This window comes from Sinocyclocheilus anshuiensis, unplaced genomic scaffold, assembly GCF_001515605.1.
Source record: "Sinocyclocheilus anshuiensis isolate Anshui unplaced genomic scaffold, SAMN03320099.WGS_v1.1 scaffold472, whole genome shotgun sequence".
Taxonomy (NCBI): Eukaryota; Metazoa; Chordata; class Actinopteri; order Cypriniformes; family Cyprinidae; genus Sinocyclocheilus; species Sinocyclocheilus anshuiensis.
The window spans coordinates 821721-832182 of record NW_015557102.1 but is presented as its reverse complement, the minus strand read 5'-3'; the positions used below and the strand labels follow the sequence as shown (position 1 = coordinate 832182).

The window sequence follows — 10462 nt, the reverse complement described above, 5'->3', positions numbered from 1 at the left end:
ACGCTCTCAAGTGGCCAAGACCGCAAGTGTGGGTATTTGGACAAGGGGTTGGTGTTGTTTCAAAACAAAGGGAAAAATATATCGGCATCGGCTATCGGGCAAAATGATTTGAAAAATGTCGGCATATCGGATATCTAATATTGTGCATCCCTAGTCTCTTTTAATTAAAAAAATTGCGGATTTGGGTGGTTGTGCTCCAAAAAGACAAAAAAAAAAGTATCATAAAAGTAGAAAATTTATTTATATACTGATTCATGAAAAAATAGAAAAGGTATTTGGAGAAGCCGTTAAAAAATAGTTGATTAAATTAAGTCATTAACAAACTGGGCAGCAAGGCAGCCAGAAAGTCATACTGTATAGGTTTGGGATGACATTAGGGTGAGTAAATGATGACAGAATTTTCATTTTTGGCTGAACTATCCCTTTAAGGGTAAAGGAGAGAGAAATGAACAGTAAATAAGGATATATTGTGGTCTTAGAAGCCATAAAACAATCCTGGATAGATTTTTTTAGGTTAATGACCCAGAAACAATTTTATGCATATGCAAATTTACTGTTAGAGAGACACACACACACACACACAGATTCATAAAAGTGATGCTCCACTTCGTTTTGTCCAAGTACAATGCTGAAGGTTAATCACTGCACTCAGAACTGTTTGACTGGATGCCCCATATGCAAGAGTATCCCACAGCAACCGAAGACAGATGCTGTATTCCGAAAAGCAAAATGGTGCCATCACTTGGATACATAATTACCAAATGAAAGACTGAGCAACAAGATGGTGGTTACATATGACTGTGACTGACAAAACTGAAAAGAGTGAAAGTTCGTATGTGTGTGTGATCATGCATAAAACACACACACACTGTTATTCCCGAAAAAAAGTATAGGCTAGCTAAATCAAATCATGTGTGACTGCAGAGGTTGCTCTTTAGCTTCCATACTGTGGCATTTGCAGTATTTGCATGTATCTGACCTTTTTAAAGGAAAGGAAAGGGACGCTGGTGTTGATCTGAAGCAAAGAAGGGGGAATCAAGATAAAGAATATGTTTGTATAGTGAAGACTCTTGCTTACCCATCATTCTCTATTTATCTCTCTCTGCCCTCACTCTCCCCCAGGGTCCTCTGCTATTTCCACCTACATTTGATGCACCTATTAATAAACATGTTGTAAGAACAATAATGTTGTGAAATATTGCTACAAATTGAAATACGTTTTCTTATTAATATACTTTAAAATATAATTTATTCTTATGGTGGCAAAACTGAATTTTCAGAGAAAATCATTCTAATATGCTGATTTATTATCAATGTTGGAAACAGTTGTGCTGCTGCTTAATATTTTTGGAACATGATACTTTTTTCAAATTTCTTAAAAAGTTAGAAAGAAGAGCATTCATTAAAAAGTACAAATCTTTTGTAACAATATACAATACTGTTCTAAAGCTTGGGGTCAGTATGATTTTTTCTTTTTCCTTTAAAAACGTTAGTACTTTTATTCAGCAAGGATATGTTAAATTGATATAATAAAAAAAAAGTGATAGTGAAGACTTATGTTGTGACAAAAGATTTCTGTTTTGAATAAATGCTGTATATAAACAGTACAAGAAGTCTCTTCACCAAGGCTGCATGTATTTGAACAAAAATATAGTAAAACAGTAATTTTTTTGAAAATTTTCTATTTTATATGTATCTTAATATACTGTGGCATTGCTTAGGAAGTCATTTTCACATTAAAGGTGGAAAGGGTCTGATATGATATGATTTAATTTTAATTTATTACAAAACAAAAACCTTGCTGTTTCAACAGGGGTACATCATTGTGTGTGTGTGTACACATTTTAATAAATAAATTCATACTTATTTCAGCTAGTTGCCAAGGTACAGTAGCATTTCTCGTTTTGTTTAGTTTACAATGAAGTACTAAAATAACTAAAGCTTAACAAAAACTATATAGACATGTTTTAAATGGCTGAAGTTTTAACTAAAATTAAAATATTAAATATGAAAATATAAAAAATATATAATCGTATAAAAATTATATGAAGATAACAGTGGTGTGGCAAATTATGCCTGGTCTGTTATGTGTTGAAGATGCTATATATTGACTTAGACAGAAAACACAGCAGTGCCCCAGTCACTCTTGGATCTAATCAAGGTTAATAGAGGTTCATAGAAACAATACCAACAGGCCAGAAAAAAAGGGATGAGTCACTTTTCTCTCCCAAGTGAGGTTCTGAGGGAGCTGAGGGGCCCACAAATCGCCTCTGGCTCTGCTGTTGGAATCCTTCCCAGACAATTGCTGCTGATGTTGTTTGTTTGTCATCTTTTGCATCTTCAGGTGCAAAAATTCTGCTGAAGTGCTATTTTCTAATAGAGACAGATAGATCTTTTTCACCAGGTCTGCCTTTAGTTTACAGTCCCACCCGTAATACTACCACCTTCTATTTATGTGTATTTTCAATTTGTGGGGGATTTCGGTATTCTATAATAGTATTCTTAATTTTTAATTCTTAATTTATGAATAAATAATAATAATATATGACAACGTCTCCAAGATGCTTCAAGAAACCTACCTGCAACGCTACAGTACTGTTAAAAGTTGAGGATGCTGTCAAAAATAATGCCATAAATAGATTTTCTTTATTAAAGGCAGGCCCCACATATACGTACGCAACCCAGGCAACGATTAGTTCTGTGAAACAAAGCAAAACCAATGTTACACCATGTCTACATCGGACGTGAGCGGCGCGGCGCAACAAATCCCCGACAGAAAACTGCTGCAGACTTTAGCTGTTGTAGACACGGTGTTACTCACCTACTGAGAAGAAACAAAGCAACCTCGGCGTCCGATCGCAGGCCTCCGCTCCTTGAGTTCTCTCCAGCGCTGGAAAGCTGATCTGATATTTACACGGGTCCTACTTCTTGCCTTATCGTTCCGCAGACGTTTTCCTCTTTTGTTTTTTATCCGCCATCTCTATCTTTCTGTCCCTCGGCTCAGCTAATGTCCGTCCCATGCACTGAAAGCTCTCTCCTCCACATCACGAGTAGACACGCCCCTTATTGCTGATTGGCTACAAGTTTGTTTTGCTATTTGGCCCGAATCAGTTTTCTAAAGCGTTTTTGAAAAATGACATACCCTACCTTTAATTAACTTCTATTAACTAAATTAAATAAACATTTGGTGTGACCATCCTGTGCGTTTAAAGCAGCCTTTTCCCTAGGTGCACTTGCACATAGTTTTTCAGTTAGCTTTGCAGGTAGGTTTCTTGAAGCATCTTGGAGAGACGTTGCCACAGTTCTTCTGGATTTAGTCTGTCTCAGTTTGTTCTGTTTCTTCATGTCATTCCAGACAGACTGGATGATGAAGAGATCGGATCTCTGTGTGGAGCACTGGCTGTTGTCAGACTCCTTGTGCAAACACAAATCTCACTGGATTATTACAATTAATGGCAAAATTAATGTTTGGAATTGTAAACTGATATATACTGACACACTAAAGCAAAAGATAGAAATAACTGATTTAAAACCAATTTTAGCTGGTGAAAATACTAGTGTTCTAATAATTTTGGCCACCACTGTGTATATATTATCTGTCTAATAATTCAGATGCAATTCGGTAACTGGAGAACCCAACATGCTGTGAGGGCTAAATATAGAATGATGATCATGTGATCAGTACAGTATATGTGTGTGTTACAATACATACAACATTCAGATACATTTACATCTATATTTTTCTGTTTTTCTATTTTAGACTCGCGTAAAGCCTAAAAGTGGGATCTGGAAAGAAAACAAACACCCTCATGCAAAGAGCACATCTCGGCTTTCTGTGACCTACAGACAAAGAGAGATCCTGCAGCACCTGAACTGAGAAGCGTCTCTGTCCACTCCACCCTATATGCTTTATTAATGATGTCAGAACAGACGCAATGCAGTGATGACCCACAGCGATAGAAGGTCAATCATTGGAAAGTGGATGCAAATCTCAGCACAATTGGAAGAGTATAGAACCTTCTAGAAACACAACAGTGGTTCTCAACTATTTTGATTCAAAAGCTTCTCATTGTCCAACACAGTTTTCAATGCCTAAGGTAGGATATTTCTGCTATACAGTAATTATGACAAAGATTGCTTGTTTGCAATCTTTTGATAAACATAAATTGGTAAACAAGCAGAAGTAGTAAATGACGGGGGGGAAGAAATATGATTTCTTGATGTTATGTATTTTAAGCATTTTATTAAAGTTTTAATTTATTAATAATAATAAATAATATGGCCCCCTTTGAAGTTTTCTGAGGGCCCTTGTGGCTCTCAGCCCCTGGTTGAGAACCATTGATCTAGAATGTGAATATGAGTAAAGAGAACACCTTAGTCTTTTTCTATAACTGCATATGAAAGAATATTGATATCCTTTTAAAAAACGAGATGATTGGTAGCAATTGGCCCTTAGGGAAAATAGTAAGTATGTCTGTGTTTCTAGAAAGAATGCTTGTGAACAAAACTAAACCAGCACTGACATCAAAAGATGGATGGTTTGTGCTCAGTTGAGCGATGCTTTCCAAATAACTACACGTGATTGGCCCCGTGGGCTGAACGCGTGTGATTGACAGGTGATCCAGCCACTGACGAGATGCCATCAAAGGTGTCATGCCTGTATTTGCTGACTGTGGTCTGCTGGGCCAGTGCGCTGTGGTATCTCAGTGGCTCTCGACCCTCAACCACCTACGTGGGTCCGATGACCTTCACCCCCCGCAAACCGCTGCCGAGGCTCTCGAAGAACGACACGCTCAGCAATATCCGAACGCGTGCTCTGAACCCGCACAATTTCAAGTTCCTCATCAACGAGCCCAACAAATGTGAAAGCACAACGCCCTTTCTTGTTCTCCTCATAAGCACCAACCACAAGGAGTTTGACACCCGCCAGGCGATCCGGGAGACATGGGGAGATGAAAACACGTTCGGCGACATTCGCATTTTGACGCTGTTCCTTCTTGGGTTCAGCACTGAACCTGTCCTCAACCAGATGGTGGAACAAGAGAGCCAGATCTTCCATGACATCCTAGTCGAGGACTTTGTGGATTCCTACCACAATTTGACCCTGAAGACTCTCATGGGTATGCGATGGGTGTCCTCGTTCTGCCCCAACGCGCAGTACGTCATGAAAACAGACAGTGATATATTTGTCAACATAGACAATTTAGTGTTTAACCTTCTGAGACCCAACTCCAAACCAAGGCGACGCTTTTTCACAGGTCATGTGATAAACGGAGGACCCATACGTGACGTTCACAGCAAGTGGTTCATGCCCAGAGAGGTCTACCCTGATAGCAGGTACCCACCCTTTTGTTCTGGCACTGGATACGTCTTCTCTGGAGACATTGCAGAGCTGGTTTATAAGACCTCCCTCCATACAAGACTCCTACATCTGGAGGATGTGTATGTGGGACTGTGCCTGCGGAAACTAGGCATTCAGCCTTTCCAGAACAGTGGATTTAATCACTGGAAAATGACCTACAGTCTCTGCCGCTACCGAAAAGTCTTGACTGTACATCAGATCTCACCAGAGGAGATACTGAGAATATGGAACGATATGTCCAACAAGAAACATCTCAAATGCTAGCGTTTTTGCTGATATGTGATAATGAAAATATGGTTATGTATTGGTATTAACAGGACTGTTTGTGACCCTCCTGGTCTGTTACAGCAATACAGTCCGTTACTTGCAACACAGACCACATTAATGAAACTGATGTCAGTCTGTAGAGCAATATGTGCAGGGTCAAACTGGATTCACAAGGTATTTGCAATGGTTATAAACTGGTGTTTTACATACTTACAAACATTATTGATGTACCAGGCCGCTGTGAAATGCTTTATATTAATAATACCAGTATTGTGAGAAGTAGCGGTGCAGTATTTACTATCCCAAATGGCTGCCATAAACTACATTTATTCTGTATATCATTTAAAATGAATGATAACTAGAATAACCCATGAGAATGCATATTTATGTGTAGTTCAAGCCTTTGCAAAGCAGTAGAGCTCAGTTTTATAACTGGGGGGTAGGGAACTTATTTTGCTTTTTTAGGTTACATTTAAATAATGGATGCAAAAATAGATGGCATACACACTTTAATTTTGCATGCAGTGCTCACTTTTTTGTAAAGGGGTTGTATCTTTTTTTGTATTGTTATTTAAATTGTATATTTTCTTATATTATTTTTTTATATAATTAATTCTGTAAATATTTACTTCATTTACTTTTTTTCCATACAGGTTCTGCACAAAAATTTGATTTGTGACTATTTTCCAATCTGTCATTTATCATTAATTAAATAGTTCTGAAAGTTACAGTACATTTTCATAGTAGGATTAACATATTATATATATATATAAAAAAAAAAGAATATTTAATTGCTCACAATGACCTCTTTAACATAAGGAGCTATGCAAAATACTCTAAGCGATCTGGCTAAATTTGAGAAACATGCTTAAACCAATCGCACAAGCATACTGTAACCCCATAATACCACTGCGACAAAAATATTAACTTTTCACTTTTACAAATAGTAGGTACTTTGTATTTTTGGTGACCATCTTGAGTGATTGTGTGCTGCATTACTGTATATTTAGCCATTTGAATGTACTGCTGATGGATGAATGAAACAGGATGGGATTACTTCTGTCCTATATTGTAATGATGTAACACAACTTACATACAGCACATGACAAGGCCATGCTGGGACCATGCACTTTATTTTGTATCTGAAAACTCATGGACAGGCTCGTTTTACACCGCTAACTGTATATTTAATAAACATATCCACTTTTTCTAAAATAAAAGTGTCACTGTAAAGGTGCCTCTACATTTATTCTGACACGTCTTTTATCCTTAAACGTAATCTGGAAGCAAACTGTCAGATAATTGTATGAATCCATTATGAATCTACTGTCGGATCAAAGTCAAATCAATTATTTTCTACAAACCCTACTAATCAAACTGTTTAACCAGTGACATTCCATACAATCCAGCCATATCCTTTCCATCTCTAAACTGTTTAACATTACTGCCACCTGTTGGCCATGAAATGCCTAATCGACCTTGTACTGTACAAAGAGATCCATTCATTCTCCAAACCACAAGAGACCAATGTCAAATAACCTGATCCAGTAATACTATTCTATTATCTATCAATAATTAAGGGCTTACTACATTCATTATTGGACACTGATTCTTCTAGATTCTACCATTAGAAAAAAGGTAAGGTTTTAAAGGTAAGAAAACAAGCAATTAGTACATTGTCATGATACTTTTAGTACCAAATTAAACTGGTTTTACATGCATGATTATCATGTACATTGCCATCCTCCAATGCAATAAACAAAGAATGTTGATGTTGCTAAACACTAATTAAAATGCAGCAGACAACTTTTAAAAGGTAAAATTGGTGTTAGCAAAAATCAACATGAACCTCTTTCTTGAATCTGCATCAGGAAATCTTTCACTATCATGCAAAATTCTTGATAAAATCTATCATTGTAAAATTATATAAAAACTGAACACTTATAAAACTGTATTCCCCAGTCGTCGTTCCATGATAAAATATTTCCAGTCAACTGCCATCAAGACTGCTCATGGCTAGTTGCTTACACAATGTTCCTCCCTGAGGTGCTGTATGGTTGTGTTGTGGAGGGGTGGGAGGAGTTTGATTTCAGGGAGGAGGAGGAGCCTGATCTTGAATGGCTCCGCCTGTGTCTGTCCAAGCTCCGGCGGAATGAGAGAGGGCTACAGTGACGGTTTTCCAGTCCTACATGGGTGCTGACCTGAGACGGACTCAGACTGAGCCTATGATTCTGAGCTCTGGACTCGTACTCTTCTGCTGACGTCTTCTTGTAGCTAAGAGAGAGATGGAAAGATATTTACAGAGTGTCTCTCTGTCTTTCAAAACCCACTGAGTGGAACATGGGCAACTATCCTCCAAGACAGTATCCTTGTGTCATAATTTACAGTATTTGAATTAGTGTTCATCATGTGAAGTGCACAGTTGTTTCCAGTCCACTTATTTTTTCAATGCAGAAGTAACCTATTTCTTGTGAATGTGCGAAACTTCGGATTCATTAATCACTTTTACTTAAATTTAGAAGAATTAAGTGAAGTAAATGGTAAAACTGTTTCCACTACAACCCAGTGCATTCATGACTACAATACTAAATTAAAATATGATAATGAATACCAGTTTGCAAAATCAACCAGCATAACAGACTGATCTTGTACAGCTAAAACAACTAAGTGGCTGACACACTGTCACGCTGCTGCTGCTACTGTGATGGAGCGAGGAGATGAAGGAGAATTCAAATAACAGTCATTATTAATCCAAACCAAAGGAAAACACATGTAGCAGAGGGGATAGACGAACAATACCGGACGCTAGACTTGGGAAAACACAGGGCTAAAGTAATGGGACTAATCATGGAAATGAACTGGAAACACCTGGAACAAATTATCATAATTGAACATGAGGGAAAACTGGGTCATGGAGCACATGGGGGAGGAAAACACGAGACACAGGACTGACATTACCCCACATTTAAAAAATATTTGGGGAAAATATCGACCCCTGAGGCCCGCCGTGGGCCTGACTCGGGAACTGTGGCTCTCCCTGTCTCCTCCCTCCATCGTCACCTCCCTGGATTCTGTCTGCCGACCCCCTCCCGGGTGTCCGTCCTCCTCCCAAGTTCCCACCCATGCCCCACCTCTGTTGTTCTACGGCGCGAGGATGCGCCTTCCGGGAGGGGGGCGATATGTCACACCCCTGGACTCATTCTGTGTGTTTTTCCCATGTCTCATTGTGTTCCTTGATTTTAGGTGTTCCCTCATTAGTTCCAGGTGTTTCTCGTTATTCCCGTAATTAGTCCCATTACTTAAGCCCTGTGCCTTAAGTTTCTTTGTCTGGTATTGAATGGTCGTCTTTCCCCGCTCGTGTGTTTTCCTGGTTCCATTGGATGTTTATTAAAGTCTGTTTGTTAGATGTCTACTCCACGTCTCCTCGTTCCTCGCTCCGTGCTCCTCATAGTAGCGGATCGTGACACACACTCACTTTTACATTAAAATAAGGTGGAAAAAAAGTCTGGTGTTAGCATGTTGCTAAGCTAACAATTCATGTAATCCATCTTGAGTGTTTGTGTGCTGCATTAATGTACATTTAGCCACTGTATTGTGTGCTGCAGATGGACAAGGTTGAAAAAGTCTTTAATAAGTTTATTAAACTTATTATTATCTGTGCTCACTTTTGTGTTAAAAATAAGGTGGAAAATAAGCATGCTGTTAAGCTAACAACTGATGCAAAAAAAAATCATATTAAAGTCATATTAAAAAAGAATTTTAAATTAAAAAAAACATTCAGATGTTACCACATTACGCACATTTTAGGTTACCTAACAAAACATATTATTCAGCGCAGCTTATGGCAGTATCATTTCCTGCCTGCTGTTTAAAACAGCCATTGTGTCAGGACTCCTATGATGCCTAAATGGGCAATACTCTTGGCTTTGGAACAGGGCTATAAAGTGTTCAGTGATGTGTGCAGGTAGAATGTGAAGACTTCATCACAGTGTAGTGTATGTGCACTCACAGTCGCAGCAGTAGAGAGGAGAGCACAACTGAGACAGACGAAGCTGCCATCGCAACAGAGCCCATCCATGGCTGCAGTACAATCCCAACCGGCATGAACACACCTGAAAGTCAGACTCAAACCAGTAAACCACATCCATATATTACAGAATGCACACAGTACTCGCTCATGTCAGAAAACACTGGTAACAATTATGGTTGGTTCTGTTTACCTGCTGCAATAGGGATGCCAAGCAAGTTGTAAATGAGAGCAAACACAAAGTTTATCCGGATTCTCTGCACTGTCTTTTTAGACAACTCGATACTGGCCACCACATCCAGCAAATCATTCTACATCAACAAAAACACATAATGAAGGGCTGAACTTATTATTTTGTTGTTAGTTCAAGTTCAAGTTCAAGTTGAGCTTTATTGTCATTCTGCTGCATATGGGGACATACAGTGGAACGAAATGTCGTGCCTCACAGGACCACGGTGTTACATAAATACAGGCATACAACAATGAAGTAAAACAGTAAAAACCTATACAGTAAAGCAGTAAAAACCTATACACAACTAACCTACTGACTGATTTTGATTATAAATATATATATATATATATATAAATGTTTACCTATACATAAGTTAAAAAATAAATAAATAAATAAAATATATATTAAAATACAGACTATACGGATGCTTCACATAAACACTGTACCTATACACAGCTAACCTACTGACAGATTTTGACTATGAATATACTATATATAAATGTTTACCTATGCATAAATATTTAAAAAAAATAAATAAATAAAAATAAAAAATACAGACTATACGGATGCTTCC

General features: G+C 38.0%; 2 protein-coding genes across 3 annotated transcripts in view; one reads left to right on the top strand and one right to left on the bottom strand.

Moving 5' to 3' along the window:
- The window catches only part of LOC107677552 (beta-1,3-galactosyltransferase 1-like), a 13295-nt gene extending 7073 nt beyond the window's left edge, over nt 1–6222 (top strand). The window contains exons 2-3 of one of the 2 annotated variants that reach the window (XM_016472482.1): nt 3761–4097; nt 4617–6222. In XM_016472482.1, the coding sequence (XP_016327968.1) occupies nt 4637–5626 (990 nt within the window). In that variant the 5' untranslated portion in view covers nt 3761–4097; nt 4617–4636 and the 3' untranslated portion in view covers nt 5627–6222. Of the gene's footprint in view, nt 1–3696; nt 4098–4616 lie in introns of those variants that run through there. The other variant, XM_016472483.1, reaches the window with a different exon arrangement.
- A 179-nt stretch (nt 6223–6401) lies between these two features.
- Nucleotides 6402–10462, bottom strand: part of LOC107677539 (copper-transporting ATPase 2-like) — a 30511-nt gene continuing 26450 nt past the window's right edge. The window contains exons 19-21 of the mRNA XM_016472466.1: nt 9850–9967; nt 9639–9741; nt 6402–7903 (exon numbers count right to left, since the gene is read on the bottom strand). Coding sequence (XP_016327952.1) covers nt 7654–7903; nt 9639–9741; nt 9850–9967 — 471 coding nt within the window. The 3' untranslated portion in view covers nt 6402–7653. The remainder of the gene's footprint in view (nt 7904–9638; nt 9742–9849; nt 9968–10462) is intronic.